At 47.9% G+C, this 19,399-nt stretch overlaps 1 protein-coding gene across 2 annotated transcripts in view; it reads right to left on the reverse strand.

Moving 5' to 3' along the window:
• Window positions 1–2,226, reverse strand: part of LOC146797980 (avidin-like) — a 122,991-nt gene extending 120,765 nt beyond the window's left edge. The window contains exon 1 of one of the 2 annotated variants that reach the window (XM_085625205.1): window positions 2,097–2,226. In XM_085625205.1, coding sequence (XP_085481331.1) covers window positions 2,097–2,120 — 24 coding nt within the window. In that variant the 5' untranslated portion in view covers window positions 2,121–2,226. The remainder of the gene's footprint in view (window positions 1–2,096) is intronic. The other variant, XM_085625204.1, reaches the window with a different exon arrangement.
• Window positions 2,227–19,399: the final 17,173 nt, after the last annotated feature.

A 19,399-nucleotide genomic window follows, 5' to 3' on the forward strand; every position in this document is an offset into this window, starting at 1 on the left:
GGTGAATGGATGAACGGATGAGTGAAAGGGTGGATGAAAGGCTGGATGAGTGAGTGAAAGGGCGGGTAGATGGACAAAAGGATGGATAGATGAGTGAAGGAGTGAAAGGGTGGATGGATGAGAGAAAGGATGAATGGATGAATGAAAGGATGGATGAATGATAGGTTCAATGGATGGATTCATGAGTGGATGAGTAGATGGGTGGGTGGATGGAAGGATGGATGGCTAAGTGAAAGGGGAATTGAAAGTGAAAGGGGTAAATGGATGGCTGAACGGGTGAATGGGTAGAAGGATGAGTGACTGGATGGATGAATGAGTAAGTGAAAGGATGGCTGGATAGGTAAATGGCTGGATGGTGAGTGAATGGATGGATGGGTGGAAGAGTGGATGGATGAGTGTACGGATGGATAGGGTGAAGGGGTGGATGGATGGATGATGGATGAGTAAAAGGGTGGATTGAGGGATGGATGAGTGAAATGATGGATGGAAGGATACGTGATGGATAGGTTTGCAAATTGATGAATATGGGCACACAGATGGAAGGACAGAATGAATGGTGAAAGACTGAATGATGGATGAAAGTATGATTACACATTGTAAGCCCCATTATCTTAAGCAACATTTCTTATATATTGACTTTCACATTTATATGAGTGATTGTCTCTATATAATATGTGTGTGTTGTAACGCGCTCCAACACTCTGCCCCACATACTTGGGATGAGTAGCACTATAGAAGAAATAAATACACATGAGAGAGGCTCTATGTGAAGAGGAGGGGCGCCATTGGAGGGTGGTATCAAGGCCGGACTGGCCGGAACGGGCATCAGGCGTTTTCTCTGGGAGCTGGAAAGGTGGACTGGGGCCGGTTTTGTTACCACAAAAAGACCTACACATTTGCTTAAAGCTGCGCGCATACTGACAAACCATGAAGTGCACAATTGTCTCAACCTAATATAAACTTATTTTCACCTGTACTTTAGTAGTTGTCTATTTACTTACTTATATACTATTGCGCAACCTTCTCTGATGTGTCTGTAAAACGTACCTTTTGTCCTGAATTTTGACCTCCTGTCCTGAATTTTTGTCCTGAATTTTGACCCCTTGTCCTGAATTTTTACACTCACTGTCCTGAATTTGCACCCATGTCAGTTGGTCACCCTACTCTGTGGTATGGACTGTGATGAAGCAAACGAGGCTTTCAGAGTCGCGCATGCGCTCGCTTGACAGTCCAGAGCCAGTTTATTCCACACTGTTTTGCAGCTGCAGCCTTACACTCTGTCTGACAGCGCGACTGAAATGAGGCGTGGCCAGACATTGAAACTGTAGCGCTGTCCGTTAAAGTACAGGACTGCAGCTGCAGCCTTGGCTAGCGCTGTAAGTGCTAAGCGCTATGAGTGCCTAACGCCCTTCAGTCAAATTTGGCTCATGCGTGCAGGGCGTTATTGCTATTTTCTTGCAGATTTATAAAGCGCGAACTCAACACGAGAGCATTAAAGCGCTTTTCACGAGAAGCACAAGTTCTAAATGAAAACATACAACTTTTTTTGTTTGTATGGCAAGGGGTGCTCCCATCCAAGCGTCGGCTCAACGTCCTTAACTTAATCTCCCCACGCCATTAAAACAAAATTATCCTTTCGTGTTAAACATTTGCATCTCGTGTAAAGCGCTTTAATGTCCTCCGGCCAAGCTCGCGCTATAAAGCTGCAAAAAAGCACTGGCTATGCCTTGCTCATATGAGCCGAACTTGGCCGAAGGCAGCGCACTAGGGCGCTTTACATGGAAGAAGAAAATGCCGATATCGTTAAATGCCTGCCTCGCAGCCGGGTTCCCAGACACGCCCCTGCCAGACCCCCACGACCCACTCTAATCAATTTGGGGGGTACCGGCACGTCTCTTTTTCCATTTAAAGCACTGGTAGATACCACTCAGAAGAACAGCTTTTCACTGTAAACAAATCTTCATATCTTGAGTTCAGTCTGTTTTTAATATACTTACTAACTAACCCACTCAGTATGACAACAGGTGCTGCGCCATCAATAGTGCAGCAGGTGCAGTGGCGCCGGAACCAAGAAATGTAAGGCACCCGCCCCTTACCTGGGTACTGAAATAACGGGACATCGCAGCTAGAGTGAAGACACGCTCTCCGAAGGGTGAGATGAAACTCCTCTCTCTCTGACGCAACCCGAGTATTTATACGCAGCGCTCAGTTTTACTTTCGATCTGTGTTTGTTGCGTGACATGTACAGGGTGGGATGGGCCGGACTGGTAAACGAAGAGTAGTGGCGGCTGGTGACATTTGAAAGTGGTGCGGCGTAAAAACTTATATCGAAAGTTAGTGTTGAAGGTGCTCAGTATCAAGGAGGTACGAATTGCATTTCCAAACTTCAGGGAATGATACATACTTAAGACAATTTTCATCAAAATCTTAATATCTGCCAGTCACTCTCCTGGAAGGTGGGTTCCCTGCCGTTTTTAACACAGTATTAACGTTTCATTTTATTTGTGTCTTGTTACAGCTTAAAAAAATTAAATATATGCAGTTTGAGTGTGTTACGAAAGACGGAATCGTTTCGCCTATTCAATCAATCAATCAAGCATTTATATAGCGCACTAGTCACCCAGAGGGTCTCAAGGCGCTGGGGGAGGGGGGGGTCCGCTACTGCTCGAACAGCCAGGTCTTGAGTTGCCTCCTGAAGGCGAGGTGGTCCTGGGTCAGGCGGAGGTGGGTCGGGAGGGAGTTCCATGTCTTGGCGGCGAGGTAGGAGAAGGACCGTCCCCCTGTGGTGGCTCTTCAGATGCGGGGGACGGCGGTGTGGGCGTGGCCGGTCGATCGAAGCTGGCGTTTGGGAGCGTAGAAGTTGAGGCGGCTGTTGAGGTATCCTGGGCCTTGGTTGTGTAGGGCTTTGTGTGCGTGGGTGAGGAGTCGGAAGGTGATTCTCTTGTTGACCGGGAGCCAGTGCAGGTCTCTCAGGTGTCCGGAGATGTGGCTGCGACGGGGGATGTCCAGGATGAGTCGTGCTGAGGCGTTCTGGATCCGCTGGAGTCTCTTCTGGAGCTTGGCGGTGGTTCCGGCGTAGAGGGAGTTGCCGTAGTCCAGACGGCTGGTGACGAGGGCCTGGGTGACCGTCTTCCTGGTCTCGGTGGGGATCCACCGGAAGATCTTACGTAGCATGCGCAGGGTGTTGAAGCACGACGAGGAGACGGCGTTGACTTGTCTGGTCATGGAGAGGGAGGAGTCCAGGATGAAGCCCAGGTTGCGTGCGTGGTCTGTTGGTATGGGTGCGCTGCCTAGGGCGGGGGGGCCACCAGGAGTCGTCCCAGGCGGAGGGTGAGGATCCCAGGATGAGGACGTCCGTCTTGTCCGAGTTCAGTTTCAGGCGGCTGTTCTTCATCCATACGGCTACCTCTTTCATCCCTTCGTGAAGGTTGGCTCTGGCGGTGGCGGGGTCGTTGGTGAGGGAGAGAATCAGCTGGGTGTCGTCGGCGTAGGAGAGGATGTTGAGGTTGTGCTGGCGTGCGATGTCTGCGAGGGGGCTCATGTAGACGTTGAAGAGGGTTGGACTGAGCGAGGAGCCTTGGGGAACGCCGCAGATGACTTTGGTGGCTTCAGATCTGAACGGGGGGAGGCGGACTCTCTGTGTCCTTCCGGCGAGGAAGGAGGTGATCCACTCCATTGCCTTTTCCTGGATTCCGACGTTGCTGAGTCGCTGCACTAGTGTACGGTGGCAGACAGTGTCGAAGGCCGCGGAGAGGTCTAGGAGGATGAGGGCTGCTGTTTCTCCGTTGTCAAGCAGTGCTCGGATGTCATCGGTGGCTGCGATCAGGGCGGTCTCGGTGCTGTGGTTGGCCCGGAAGCCAGACTGCTAGAGGTCGAGGGAACCGTTCGTCTCGAGGAAGGCGGCCAGCTGCTTGTTGACGGTCTTCTCGACGACTTTTGCAGGAAACGGGAGCAGCGAGATGGGGCGGTAGTTCTTGAGGTCGGTGGGGTCGGCAGATGGCTCCTTCAGTAAAGCGGTGAGTTCGGCGTGCTTCCAGCTCTCCGGAAAGGTGGCGGTGTCGAAGGAGGTGTTGATGATGTCCCGCAGGTGGGGTGCGATGACAGCGTCGGCCTTGTTGAAGATGTGGTGAGGGCAGGGGTCGGTAGGAGATCCGGAGTGGATGGAGTTCATCGTGCGGACGGTGTCTTCGGTGCTGATCGGGGTCCAGGCGTGGAGGGTGGTGGTGGGGGGCGGTGGTTCGGTCGTGGCGTGCGTTGGTTGGGTGCTGAAGCTGTTGTGTATGTCCGCGATCTTGTTGTGGAAGTAGGAGGCAAGGGAGTTGCAGAGGTCTTGCGAAGGGGTGATGTCGTTGTTTCCGGCGTTGGGGTTGGAGAGCTCTTTAACGATGTTGAAGAGTTCCTTGCTGTTGTGTGCGTTGTTGTCCAGTCGTTCCTTGAATGCGGTTTTCTTGGTGGCGTGGATGAGTTGGTGGTGTTTACGGGTGGTGAGCTTGAGGGCAGTCATGTTGTCCGGTTTTGGGTCTCTGCGCCATGTTCTCTCGAGGGCTCGGCAGTTCTTCTTGGAGCTCTTGAGTTCGTCGGTGAACCATGGAGCTTTCTTGCTACCGGGTCTGCTAGGCGGGGTCTTCCGAGGGGCGAGGTCGTCTGCGCAGTTGCTGATCCACTTCGCGAGGTTGGTGGCCGCCTGGCTTGGGTTCGTTGCTCTGGTGGGAGGGTTCATGTTCAGGGAGGTCGCGAGCTGGTCGGCTGTGATCTTGTTCCAGCTTCTGCGTGCAACCTGTTGCTGGTGGTGGTGGATCGTGGTCCTTCTGAAGCTGAAGTGGACGCAGCTGTGGTCCGTCCAGTGGAGTCCTGTGGCGTGGCTGAAGGCGATGTCCTTGCTGGATGAGAAGACGGGGTCGAGTGTGTGTCCGGCGTAGTGGGTGGGGGTGGTGACCAGCTGCTTGAGTCCCAGGTTTGCGAGGTTGTCCAGCAGGGTGGTGGTGTTGCGGTCGTTGTTGTTCTCCAGGTGGAAGTTGAGGTCCCCGAGGAGGATGTAGTCAGCGGAGAGGAGGGCGTGCGGGCTGATGAAGTCGGCGATGTCTTCGTTTAATTGTGTGTGTGGTCCCAGGGGTCTGTAGATGAGGGTGCCTCTGAGTGTGGTCTTGGGGTTGATGTGGACCTGGAAGTGCAGGTGCTCGGCGGGTGCGAGGGTGTCATCGGTGTTGGTCGTGATGCGGATGGTGTTCCTGTGGATGATGGCGATGCCTCCTCCGGTCTGGTTGATGCGGTCCCTTCGGATGATCTTGTAGCCGTCTGGGATGGCTATGGCGATGTCGGGCGCTGAAGAGGCGTTCATCCAGGTTTCTGTGAGGAAGGCGACGTCTGGTGAGGTTGTGTCGAGCAGGTCCCAGAGCTCGATGGCGTGTCTGTGGATGGAGCGGGTGTTGAGCAGGATGCATTTCAGGTGGCTGCTGCTGTTGCACGTCTTGGTTGGTGCTGGAGTAGTGCTGGTCCGGATGCAGGTGAACTTGCAGGCGTTGCAGCAGAAGGGTCTGTGGGTGCGTCTCGGGGTGGCTCGGTAGCATCCTGGGATTCGGCCGGCGTTGAGAGCGTTGAGGGTGGCGGCGTCGTACGTCCGGCGGGTGGGCTGGGGTCTGCGGGGGCCAGGGGTCCTGGCGCTGGGCGCGGTCCAGGCGCGGACGGGCGCAGACGGGCTTACCTTTGGCGCACCTTCGGCGCTCATTCGGTGCTCCCGCTGCGCGCGTCCGCTGCGCAGTCGCTCAGGGGGCGTCATAAGAGAGGAGCCGGGAGAGCGGGTCAGCTCGGTGGCGGGAGCGGGGCGGCCAATGGGCAGGGGGGGGCGGAGTCGGCGGTGGACTGTGGCGGGAAGGGGCTCTGAGGGCGGCTCTGCGGCGGCTGGGTTGTCCGGTGGACGGCAGGGGACCCAAGGGCAGCAACGAGGCAGCGGAGCAAGGCTATGCAGGCAGCGGGCAGGAACGGGGCTTACAGGCAGCAGGCAGGAGCAAGGCTGACAGGCAGCAGGTAGGAGCAAGGCTGACAGGCAGCAGGTAGGAGCAGAGGAGTGGGGGCGACCTCGCCTTGGGGAAGGCTCAGCGGTCACTATTGTGACATACTCAACTCTCTTACGGAGATCGGTGTGCGTATATTACTGAATATTTAAACTGTAACTTCATCTCAGAATCGAAGAGTTGGACCCCTGGGGCCCGTGTGTATCCGTCCGACGCTTGTGTTACAAGAGCGAAGAAACATGTTTTTAAAGGCGCTTTATGATGGTGGTGTCCTTATATTACAATATGTACATCATAATTTCACAACAGAACCGGCGCATTTGACCCCAGCTCTTTATCTATGTTTAACGTCTGTGTGTGTGCACAAGAAGCCAGAAATAGGAATGTTTTTCATAGCGCCTTGTATGTGTGTGTGCTTATATTACTGTGTATGCGTCCAAGGGTTGTGTTTTTGTGGCGTCCCTTGGGGGTTGGAGCGCTTCTATTATACATATATTTAAGTTATACATCATTTCAGAACAGAAGCGTACACGAGCCCAAAAACATGTTTTAAATAGCGCCAGTCGCTGTACAAGTTCACAACAACAGCGAATAATCCCAAGTTTGACCACATGCAAAAGTGTAAACACATGTGATCTTCATCAACTGCACATTGATTGCATTCAAAGCATGCTTATGCAGACATAAGACAAAAGTAATATGACACTATACAAACACAAAAAAACAGTCACAAGCAAGAAACAATAAAGTTTGTCATTTTACACATACACGGAGTACCAATGTTTGACAAATTCTCGGACTACGCTCGAGGACAGTCACCCCAGAACCCCCTGAAAAAACAAGCATTTACAATGCAACGGTCTCGGCATTGTTAAAGTTCGAACTATTGGCATTGCTCATGACAATGCCCTTTCTTTAAATGTTTTAAAAACAAACACATAAACAAAAATAATGTCATGAGCAATGCCAATAGCTCTAACTTTACCAATGCCGAGACCATTGCATTGTAAATGCTTGTTTCTCTATTTTGTCGACTTAGAAGGCCTGTGGTGACACCCTGACAAAGCAAGTAGGCATGCTTTATTGATAATGACACCCCCTTACATATTGTCATATTGTATCTAGAATAGGTGAAGGTATTGTGATTATAGGTTCATGGCTTGTTTGGGGTGTGAACTGTCCTGAACGTGTCACCCAAGGCATTTGCAGCTACCTGATTGTATACATTTGGAATTAATGTGTACTATTTAGTAATGTGTGTGTAATAAAGTGCTATTCCCTTTCATAAGAAAAAGCACAAGGCACTGACTGGACAATGATTTATTGAGTAGTGTTCTTATTTACCAACGAGTTAGGGGTACCAGCCTACACCACTTCCCACGAGTAGGTTTGAGACTGCTCTCCTTCCCTACCCCAGTGCTATGCATTCACGGAGAGCTGTTTGTTTTACAGGGAAAACCAAACTAATGAGGGGATGGTTGCTGGGAGAAGATTAGTTTGGGTGTCTGGGTGTGCAGTGCAGACGGAGCATTCACCCGACCCTTCCCCTGCCGTTACTTCTGTGAGAGCGGACACCTAACCTCACACTTTCTGTAACTTTCCGCGGCCTGCATGTGCCAACCTAAAAGCCTCCGACATGTGGAGAAACCCTGCGTCGCACGTGAATGTTGAGGTGTATTATTTTTATCAAACATGTTACTAGATAGAGCTCCTTTACGAGCGATTGAAGCTGGTGCTGTGCACACTATTATGAACAGATAGATCTGTGCTCTCGGAAGTTGTTTGTGGGTTTGCGCTGCAGAATGAGTCTGGTTTCATAAATAGCATGCAGCGGCGCCTGCATGACATGTGAGGTTCTAAATACGGGGTGCTTCTTGTACGCATGGACAGTCAGAGTGTAAATTAAAAGGATAATGACCGGGCTGAGTGCACTGTGTCCAACTGGAGACGTGAAGGGAGGCAGATTGTTACCGTGCTAGGAAGAGATATGGTTTAGAGTTAGAACACGTGCTATGCATTCACGGAGAGCTGTTTGTTTTACAGGGAAAACCAAACTAATGAGGGGATGGTTGCTGGGAGAAGATTAGTTTGGGTGTCTGGGTGTGCAGTGCAGACGGAGCATTCACCCGACCCTTCCCCTGCCGTTACTTCTGTGAGAGCGGACACCTAACCTCACACTTTCTGTAATTTTCCGCGGCCTGCATGTGCCAACCTAAAAGCCTCCGACATGTGGAGAAACCCTGCGTCGCACGTGAATGTTGAGGTGTATTATTTTTATCAAACATGTTACTAGATAGAGCTCCTTTACGAGCGATTGAAGCTGGTGCTGTGCACACTATTATGAACAGATAGATCTGTGCTCTCGGAAGTTGTTTGTGGGTTTGCGCTGCAGAATGAGTCTGGTTTCATAAATAGCATGCAGCGGCGCCTGCATGACATGTGAGGTTCTAAATACGGGGTGCTTCTTGTACGCATGGACAGTCAGAGTGTAAATTAAAAGGATAATGACCGGGCTGAGTGCACTGTGTCCAACTGGAGACGTGAAGGGAGGCAGATTGTTACCGTGCTGGGAAGAGATATGGTTTAGAGTTAGACAGTGTATGCGGGACAACAGTCCGCACTCGTCTTCAGTGCTTAGAAGGGCATCAAGTTATAACAAACGACACTGAAACATCACGTTATAACAAACGACACTAAAACACATCACGTTATAACAAACGACACTGAAACACGTCAAGTTATAACAGACGACACTGAAACACGTCACGCTATAACAAACGACACTGAACCACATCACGCTATAACAAACGGCACTGAAACACATCACGTTATAACAAACGACACTGAAACACGTCACGGTATAACAAGCGGCACTGAAACACATCACGTTATAACAAACGGCACTGAACACACCATGTTATATAACAAACGGCACTGAAACATAACACGTTATATCAAACGACATTGAAACATATATGCACAAGCTCTCAAGAGCGTTTCCACTTCGGTGCCCGGTAGCATTTGCAGTAGTCTAAAGGCAGAATGAGATGCTGTTCTCTGGCGACGCTTTCCAAGTGGGCGTTGCATAGAGTATACATGTATGGTCTGTCAGTGCTAAAACAGTAATCCAGTACCCCTAAAAGTTTAAACCTTGCTCGTTCAACCTATTGCCGGCCGCAGCGGCTCTCTAAGGTTCCGCGGGGAGCGATGTAAGGAGGTGCGAGGAATGATACTCTGGAAGAGGCTGAACAGAACACGGGACGGCGGGCGAGATCTACTTCCGGCGAAACAGCAAGACCGGAGACACCACGCATTAGTGCGTGCAACGGTGGCAAACGACTGACAACAGCAGGATTCCTAAAACGCTCCGCTGCCCTGATTCCACTCTCACCTTCTGAATCCTCTTCAGGGCCATAGCCGCCCAAACACACCGGCCGCAGCGGCTCTCTAAGGTTCCGCGGGGAGCGATGTAAGGAGGTGCGAGGAATGATACTCTGGAAGAGGCTGAACAGAACACGGGACGGCGGGCGAGATCTACTTCCGGTGAAACAGCAAGACCGGAGACACCACGCAGGAGCCAGCGTGGGAGTACGAAGGAGATCAGGTGAGGGAGCAACGCCGGGACACCACCGCCTTTCTCCGAGGCACAGCGAAAATGCCTCGGAGAAAGGGAGCCTCATTTTCGGATCTGGGGGCGTGTTTTGCTGTTGTCTCCTCCCTGAGACTTCTCGCAAAAAACACGCCCCCCGATCCGAAAAAGACGGGGCTTCAACGGAGTGACTGGACCTCTTCTCCAGTGGCTGGCCAGCATTTAAGAGGCCAGCCAATGGAGAACAGGAGCGAAGAGGGGCGGGTGCAAGCCCCTCTTCTCAATGACATTAAATCTCCGGACTTCCGGTCTGCCGACCGGATGGTCCCGAGACCTAAAAAGTCGATACGTGATTAAAACCAGGGCCAAACGTCGCGTACCAATAAAAACGCAATTTGTAAGCCATAACAATTAACAAATTGCTGTCATTGAACATTGAACGCATGACAGCTTTAGCGTCAGCCTTATCACAGTCTTAATAGCTAACTAAGCTATTTAAAAATGTCCACTGGTTATGGCGGTGCTGGGAAAACCAATTACGCACGAGCGCCCATTCAAGGAAACGAAAACATGCGCCCGTTGCACACTAACCCTTGCATCACTGGCGCTGTGAGTTACAGAGTTAAAACACAAAAGCACTGGTTGCTGCAAAGGCGTGCTTATTGAATAAAGTGTACTCTGCTCTGCGTGAAATTTAAGGAAAAGAAATGCTAAATGAGAGACACCTCTGCATAGTTATCTCCTTAGGCTTTAACTGCACAGGTAATTATCTTCATTTCCGTTCTTTCTAGAAACCTTTGGACCATGAGCCAGAGGCTGGAAATTATAATTTTAATTTACTGATAAAGTCCGGACAATGAATACCACAGACCAGTCGCGGCTCGCGGGGGGGATCGCGCACGGGGGGGGGAATGAAATATTAAATAAAAAACTAAACTTACCTCACAGCCGGTCCACGCCACCTCTCAGACCTCTGCTCCCCTTGGGCTTGGCGCCTTCACGAACGGCACTGGAGGGGCCTGCCAACCCCTCTCAGCCAACCCTGGCGCTGCCAGCAGCGCCAGGATTGGCTGAGGGCACAGCTTACGCTATGCCCGCCGCCTGCCCATTAGGAGACCGAGGGGCTCCTAATGGGCATGCGCAAGCCAGTGCAAACACAAGTGCGCATGACTGGGCACGGGTGAAAATTCGCTCACCTTCCCCACTCATGCGCACTTGTGCTGCTGCCTGTTGCCCCTGCCCCCTGGTCTGACAATCATGTCAGTCAACATGACGCCGGACCGCCCACCCCCTTCAGACTCTGAAGGGGGTGGGCGGTGCGACGTCATGCTGACTGACATGATTGTCAGTTGGTTCTCCCTCGGCGTCTTTGAAGTAAGTTTAGAAACGCCGAGGGAGCTACGGGCGGGAGCTACGGGCGGGGGGGCTACGCCCCAATGCCCCCAATGGACGCACCGCCACTGGAAGAGAAGCCAGCCTGCCCGGCCACTGCAAAAGGGGTTAGGGGAGGTTCTTCTTCCAAAGAATTTCCGAAGCGAATCTAAAATATGGTGCGTTTTACAACACGTTTTTAAAATATTGAAGCTTGGCTAATCATTGAATGGAGGGATGGGCATGGCTGAATGAATGCATACATAGTTAGATGGGTGGATGAATCTACATGGAGCAAATGGTCTCAGTGAACTGACCAAGGATGGGTACGAGAGGTACATACCTGATAATGATTTTAGCAGCCTACACAGCAACCCTGCATTCTTTCCTACTCCCTGCTGACGAGAGGCAACAACCTCGAAACACGTGTCCAGGGATGGCTAACGCTATTCACACTTGCACTCACGACACGAGCATAGGTGTACTCGCCGACGCTGACTACAGGGACCACAGTTCTTTGGGGTAACACGCAGGTAGGTCAGCAGTGTGCGACCATTTTGGATTCTGACCAAGGATGGGTGCTGTGGTTTTCATTTTAATTTGTGCATTAAAACATCACACTCCCCAAACAGTACTACCACCAATCCTTGTGAAACATGATTAGCCCGGAAGTACTGGACACAGTGCACTGATATATCACCTCAAATAATTTAACACAAAGCTTTTGGCTTTCATCTAAAATGGGCAAGAGAAAGAAATAACAATGTAGTGTCCAAACGGGACAAAGTGAAACCAGGAACCTTGCATCAATCCTAGCTTCCACTTGACCACACTGTGTGATCCCAGGCAACTACTTCTTTCCACAGTGCTTCTTTTCTTTCATCATTACATGCCAGCACCTTTAATACATCAGCACGAGGTGTGCGCCTCACAAAAACAAAGTACTATAATTCAGTGGCGGGGCGTCCATTGGGGGCGTTGGGGCGTTGCCCCACGCACAGTCACACAAAATAATAAATTATAATTCCCCAATAAATTGCAAATTGCAATAAATGCAGCGCAGTGCACTAGTAGTGACTGACTGAAGTTACAAGCGAGCGCGCGCCGCGCACTCACTCGCCGTCCATGGGTGGGTGTGTGTGGGGGCGGGGCTGCCGCTGACGTCGGAATAGCGCAGCAGACATTGATTCAATTCACTGCGCATGTCACGTTTTGGGCTTTATTGTTGAATCCTGGCCCGAACATGCGCACACGTGTGTGTGCTGTATCTATAGCACCCATCGACTTCAGCGGCGACTGGGACCCGAGGGTGCGTCTCATGATGCAGCCCCCCGGGTCTCATTATGGGCAGGGAGTAACCCTGCTCTTAAGCCAATCCTGGCGCTGCTGGCGCAGTGGCACTGGTAATGCAGCGCCAGGATTGGCTGAGTCTTTCACCGCGCGCGCAGGGCAGCAGCAGCATGGTCATCATGATGACTCATGGTGCCGCGTATGGCCAATCACACTGCGGCAATGTGAAGCCCTGCAGTAGTGATTGGCCCTTCCTACGCTGTCGGCGCACCACGTCACCGCGCCAGTGCGCCTGCTGCTGCCAGTGCCACACGAGAGTCGGCACTCGACAGACACGAGACGAGACGAGACGACACGCGACACGACACGAGGAGTCAGATCAGATCACAGACTGTCAGAGAGTCAGCACCAGTCAGGCAGTCACGAGCACGAGTCGTCGAGACTCTTTAATTATTCTTTCCATATAATGTAAGTTTTTTTATTAACAACACTAACTGTATAAGGCATAAAGGCAGTGCAGCAGCAGCAGCAGCGGCGCACGTGTTAATACATTAAACCTAGACCTGCTGGCTTTACCAATGCTTTTTACTCTCTGTGATTTTTTTAATCTTTTCTGGAAGACTGAACCCGTAAAGTTGTAATCATTAGGGCACGGCTCTGAACACTGCTATATTTCATGGCTGCTCCTGAACATGTTGGCTTGATGTCATGTTCCCAAAAATACTAACAATCGGTTCCAGTTTGTCTGTAGAGAATACACATGAAACACTGATCAGTTTGATATCTTTATTGTTTAGTTTTCCTCAATTTTACAATCCTAAATTCATAGTAACTTAAATGACAATACTGTAATCAATCACTTGGAAGACGTTTCGAAAAGCTAGGAGAAAAGGAATAAAACATTCAAATATAAACGACCCTGTTAATTTCTTGTGCATCGCTTAAAACAATGGGAATGTTCTAATATTCTCCTCCTCGCATTTCTTTCTAAAACTACAGGCAACATGTTGCAGGCACATGTTATTGAGATGCTGCAAAAAAAAAAATTACAACTAGCTGGAAAATGAATGACAATTTGCCCTGTTCCAAAAACACAGTAATAAAGTGCAGTGATAAGAGAAACAATTCTAAGATTAATCCTAATCGAAACCAAAAAAGCTAAACAGAAGGGCATTGACCTTGGTGACTTGATATTCTGAAAGGCTAATGTGCATTGTTCTGTAATGGAACCTCCTTACTGTTGTGTGGTAATAATGTGAGTTCAGTAACAACCAGTGACTTCATTCTAGCAAAATGTAAATGTACGCTTACTTTTAAAACATCAAACGCTAAAATCATGGAATCAAGGGGGTTAAAAGCAGTCACAGTAGTTGCACGTGTCAGTCAGTGGAAGGTTAACAAACGCAGGTCCTCACAATCTGCTAGAAACTGTGCAACCATTTCTTCAGGCTCAACGATCCTGGTGCACCAAGACCGCCAGAGGGCCTTTGGGTTTGAGAAACAGTGTCCTTTTTCAGGAGCTCAACTGGCCTTTCTATCCCAAGCTTCAGCCAGTGCAAAACCCAAGACTGCTGGCGATTTAAAATGGCTCGAAAAGCTTCTGTGACACTGGGATCCGTGGTTGCATGTTTCTGATTCTGCAAAGGGAGTCTGCTGCAGAAGTCACATGTGCACTCGATTTACATCTACAATCGCAGGTTCATAAAAACTATTGTGGAACTACTCAAATATTTTCTGCGTTTACTCAAACTGTTCGAGTGCATTTCAGGACTGCTGCAGCGCTCGGTCGGTCCCTTGAATCAGAGAGGTGCAGGCAATGACGTCTAGTAGTAGTAGTCTGTCTCTCTGCCTCTGGCTGATCTAATTTGATACGCAGGTTCGGTTCCCGCCCGTTCCCCCCCTGGTTCCGTTAGTGACGTGTTGTGGCCCCAGCTAATGAGATGATCGCCACTGCCTGGCCGACCATGTAAGTGATGGATTATTTAGGGCCTGTTTACGGCTCCTTGTTTACTGCCGTAAATTTGCAGCGCCAGCCGCTGACAGTTTCATCTGCATAATCATTCCGCTTTCCCGCTTTGCCAGTGCCACCCTACACTGGTGGTTACACGTTACAGAATGCGGTGCCGCGGCCCGAGAGTCGTGCGACAAGGAAACGCGAAGATCCAAAAACCGGGCCCTTCCGCGGCCCATAATACACACTTCTGAAATGTACACAGGCGCATTCTTATTTCCTACGCTAATCTTGGCAAACAAACATAAGCCCCAGGGTTTTGCAATATACACAGCGCCGGTCGCCTCTGTGAACAGAAAAGTCATTTATGCTGTTACAGTTTATTGTGGCCTACACAGGGTCCACACTGTCAGCTACAATTTCTTTATTTATCATTTTGGTTCCTTATTGTACACATTGACTTAGTGGTGGTTATTGATAACAGAATGACAGAGGTTTGACAGTTTTGTACGAAGTGCACACATTTGCAAAACAAGTTTGATATTCTCGTTTACTTTTCAACCATTTATATAAAAAAGCAATAACTGCTGATCATGGGCTGAAGAGCAGACTCACTAACGTTGCCAGTTCTACAAGGCCTTTTGCCTTAGCTCAGTCTTCCCAGAATTATACTAAACATCCCTTGGCATCCTCTGAACTTTGTCTCACCCCATTCAGCTATAGGGAAGTCAGTGTGTACTCAATGGAGCCACTGAAAACCACGTTTTCAGTCTTTGAGGCATTCAGTCATAGGCAGCTCTGCCTCATTATGTTATGTATGTATATGTCTCTTCCAGCTTATGCATTTTTTATGCTGTTTCATGTCGTTGCTTAGATCAAAGTGGAATGACCGTGTAATTAATTGTTCTACCCCTAGGTTTTGGCCTTTCTCGCTGAGCAGAGTCATGGTAGTCTGGTCTTTTTATCACCTCTGTTGAACTGTGGGACTTTTCAGTGTATTCAGGTTAACAGCTATTCCTACTGGATTAATGGAAGAGCCGCTTATGTGCCGTTTCTGAGTCTAAGTTTGCACAGAGTCGCTTTGATGTGAGTTTTGTATCTGAATGAGTGAGAGAATGAACTGTGCCATTTCTCTTGTTTAGAAGCATTATTACTCAGTAGTTTGTATTGAGTTGTCGTTTTAGAGGGCATCCTGCTGCCCACTACATGGCACTGGTGATCTATTGTGTGTGACGGTGAAATGGACTATCTAATAATGTGTGTAGTATCTTTGGGTGTTGGTGTGCATGAGGAGCATATTGTGAGGATATTGTTAATGTTTTTACTAGAGAGAGATCAGAGTTTTGTGTAATGGAAGTTTTGACTCATGGAAAGGTAGCGCAGAACTTCAGAAGGTTAATGTGCCTGCTGCAAAGAACATGTACCTGATGCAGATCACAAAATGCACATGATGTAAATAGGTCAGTGAGTCACTGCATTTGTCAGAGAGATCATTTTGTTACTTGCAGTTTGTAAGTTGTAATCCTAACATACAACAGTGAGCTATTATTAACTGTCATGTAAGAGCTGCATGCAAACTGCAAGCAGGTAAAAATTGTAGCGTTATGTTCCCCCCCCCCCCCCCCCCCCCCCCAGTCTTTGTTTGATTACCCTAATGTTTCAAAAATAAATTGTTCTATTTTTATTTTCAGCACCTGGTAAAGCCTGAAACATTAACTGAACCACTACCTAATTTTTGGGCAATTTTGGGACAGAGAACAGGAGGACCCAACCTCCTTTGCTGCTCTTTCATCCCGTCTACGACCCAGCAAACAGTGTTAAAGGTAAGGAAACTGATGATATCTTTTTTTAGATTGGAATTAGGGCTATGTTTGTGGTCACTGGTCACTCTAGATGGTGGTTGGGGTGGGTGCACATTCTGAAGATTGTTCTCTCAGTGGATAGCATTTACTAATACTGAGCCTTAGCCCTGTGCTTTGGGCAATAGCGGTTGTTAAAGGCACTATCTATCCCTTGCTTTGTTCAAGGCCCTCAAACAGTCTCTTTTGCAGTGTCTTCAGCAACCACTATGGCACACAGAGGCAGCAGGCAGTAAGGCTGTATTTTTAGCAGTCCTGTTGTCCAAAGGGGAGCTTTGGAGATATATTGCGATAATGCACATGATAGATGTACTTATACTGAAATTTGATATTATTGCACCAAATCTTATACGTTGTACTTTGACTATTGACAGGCTTCTTTCATATTGGTAAGGACAGCATCGACATCCATGATGAATACGGTAGAACAATTAATAACACGGTCATTCCATGCACGGCCACTACAAGATAAACTACATATAAAGAGATTAGGACCTGATCGGCCAGACCTACAACTACAACAAGTTACCCAGGACAGAGGAAAATTGTACACACGTACATTCTCAAACACCTGGTACACAAAAGCTGAATGGCTTACACGGTGTCCGTCAAGAAACAAACTGTTCTGCTTCCCCTGCTTGCTGTTTAATGGTGATTTTCCTTGGACAAGAGAAGGAGTGATAGACTTGAAGCATCAGTCTGAAAAAATCAAAAAGCATGCACACACAAGAAAGCATATAGAAAACGTGACAAGACTGGGAATGTTGGGAGACACACCGATTGAGCAGCACATAAACAGTGCATACCGCCAAACAATACAGAAACACAATGAAGCAGTTGATCGGAATAGGCACATACTATCAAAAATAATTGATTGCATTCGTTTCTGTGGTGCTTTCGAACTGGCATTGCGAGGCCATGATGAATCTGAAGATTCCACAAATCCAGGAATATTCAAAGGCCTTGTGGATTTAATAGCAAGCATAGACAAGGAAATGGAAGCACATTTAGCAACTGCTACAGTCTTTAAGGGCACCTCTAAAACTATACAAAATGAACTCCTTGAGTGTATGCTCGAAATTATGAGAAGCCATATTGTCCAAGAGTTGCAAAACACAGACTTTGTGGCAATTCAGGCTGATGACACCACTGATGTGGCCACACAAACACAGTCCGTATTAGTCTTTCGGTACCTGGACAATGACAATAATGTTGTGGAGAGGTTCTATGGTTTCACTCATTTAAGAGACTCTACTGCAGAAACCATTACTGCAGCTATACTGCGTCAACTGAAATTCATTTTTCCAGAGGTGCACCAAAAAAAAAAAATTATTGCACAAAGCTATGATGGTGCGTCCATAATGAGTGGAAGCCTTGGTGGAGTACAGAAAATAATTGGAGATGTGTACCCTTATGCTCATTACGTGCACTGTTACGCCCACCAACTTAATCTTAGTATGCAGCAGGCAGTATCAAAGATCTCCGAGACACGAATTTTCTTTCAGGATGTAGGAGGCATGGCAGCATTCTTCTCACGTTCCCCAAAAAGAACGGAAGCACTTCAGGAGATTGTGGACAAAAGGGTTCCAAGGGGATCCTCAACTCGTTGGAACTTTAACATACATACAGTCCAACTAATATATCAATATAGGGAGGACCTTGTGAAATGTTTTCATAATATAGAAGTCAATGAAACCTTTGATTTCAAAACTCAAAGTGAAGCCCGTGGCTTTGCTAGAACACTAGAAGATAGAGTTTCAGTTCTTTCTGTTTTTATTTCAAGACATAATGTCAGCTGTCGAAAATGTATACAATCAGTTACAAGCACGAGAGATCGATACTGTCTCTGTGAAAAGAAATACCGCTATGTTTGTCGAGCGCATAAGCATAGTGAGAAATGAGGTTGACAATTTAGACAGCAAACTGCCAGAGGCTTCAACTTTTGCAAACCACAGGAAAAACATCTCCATTCTGGTCCGAAATGCAAAGGAGATATGTGACATTGTAATTGTGCATGCACAAGAACGTTTTGCTTTCACAAAACATTTGGTGAGTGCTGCATTATTGGAAAGTCAAAACTTTGCAAAATATGGTGAATCCTTCCATGAGCATGCTCTGCATGAGGCTGTGGAAGCTTATCCTATGCTCAACCAAGAGGACCTCAAAGGTGAGTTGACTGTACTGTACTCAATGCCTGTGTACCGAAATGCCAGAGATGCCAGGGCTTTGCTGACTTTAATTCATAAACTTAATATGGAAAAGACATTTACAGAGACAGTGACTTTACTTAAATTGTCATAACCACTCCTATGACAACAGCAGAGGCAGAACGATCTTTTTCCGTCTTAAAGAGGATTAAGACATTCCTAAGAAACACCATGCTTCAGGAAAGACTAAATGCTTTGGCAATGCTCTCTATAGAGAGCAAGTTAGTTCAAAATATCTCTGATTTTAACGTTCAAGTAATTGAAAAGTTTGCTGCTCTTAAAGACAGACGTGCTGATTTTAGATACAAAAAGTAAACATATGTATGTTCAATGCTGCTAGTTTCGGACCACCTGTTTAGTTGTTTGTTAAATAAAAAACACCTGTGAGGTACTCAGAAATGCATTATATCTCAAAGTCTGTTATGAAGCTCTGTGGTTATACTGAATAAGCAGCTACCTATGTTATAGGACATGATCTCTTTATTACTGTAATAACTGCACTTTCTTCATTGCTTTATTAACCTTTCTGCTTTCTCAAATTTGCTTGAAAATGCACAATGTTTCCACTCTTTTTTCAAAATTTTCTCGGGGGGACAACCCCCCTTAGGTTGTTTCTGGCTCGCTCGCTACGCTCGCTCACTATGCTGAAGTATGACAAACATTTTACGCCTCACCACTTTCAAATGTCACCGTCCGCCACTGCTATAATTTACTCCATTCACAGGGCTTTAAGTGGGATGAAAAAACTGGGGGGAGGGGTGTCTCTCAATGGGGCGTGGTCTATATAATTAAGGGCATGACTTAAAAACACCTAAGCTAAAACCTGTCCTTAGCATAGTGCGCTGCTCGACTGTTATTTTGCTGTTTCTGTCATTTCACCCAGATATGTAATACAGCAAGTAATATTATACCCAACAGCCAGGACTATTGTGTTTGTCAATGGTTGTTAGTTGCATAAGATAAATAAGCAACAGCTAAGTCTTAGTTGTATATAATATTGAAAATGTTTAAGTTCGGAAATGACGAGACTGTGAAAGAACTATAAGGACTCTCTTCGAAGTTACATCTAAGGCAGTGAAGGGTGGTACTGCCCCAGAGTTAAGATTTTTTTTCACCCTGAG

Source organism: Triturus cristatus, chromosome 9 (assembly GCF_964204655.1).
Source record: "Triturus cristatus chromosome 9, aTriCri1.1, whole genome shotgun sequence".
NCBI classification, from domain to species: Eukaryota; Metazoa; Chordata; class Amphibia; order Caudata; family Salamandridae; genus Triturus; species Triturus cristatus.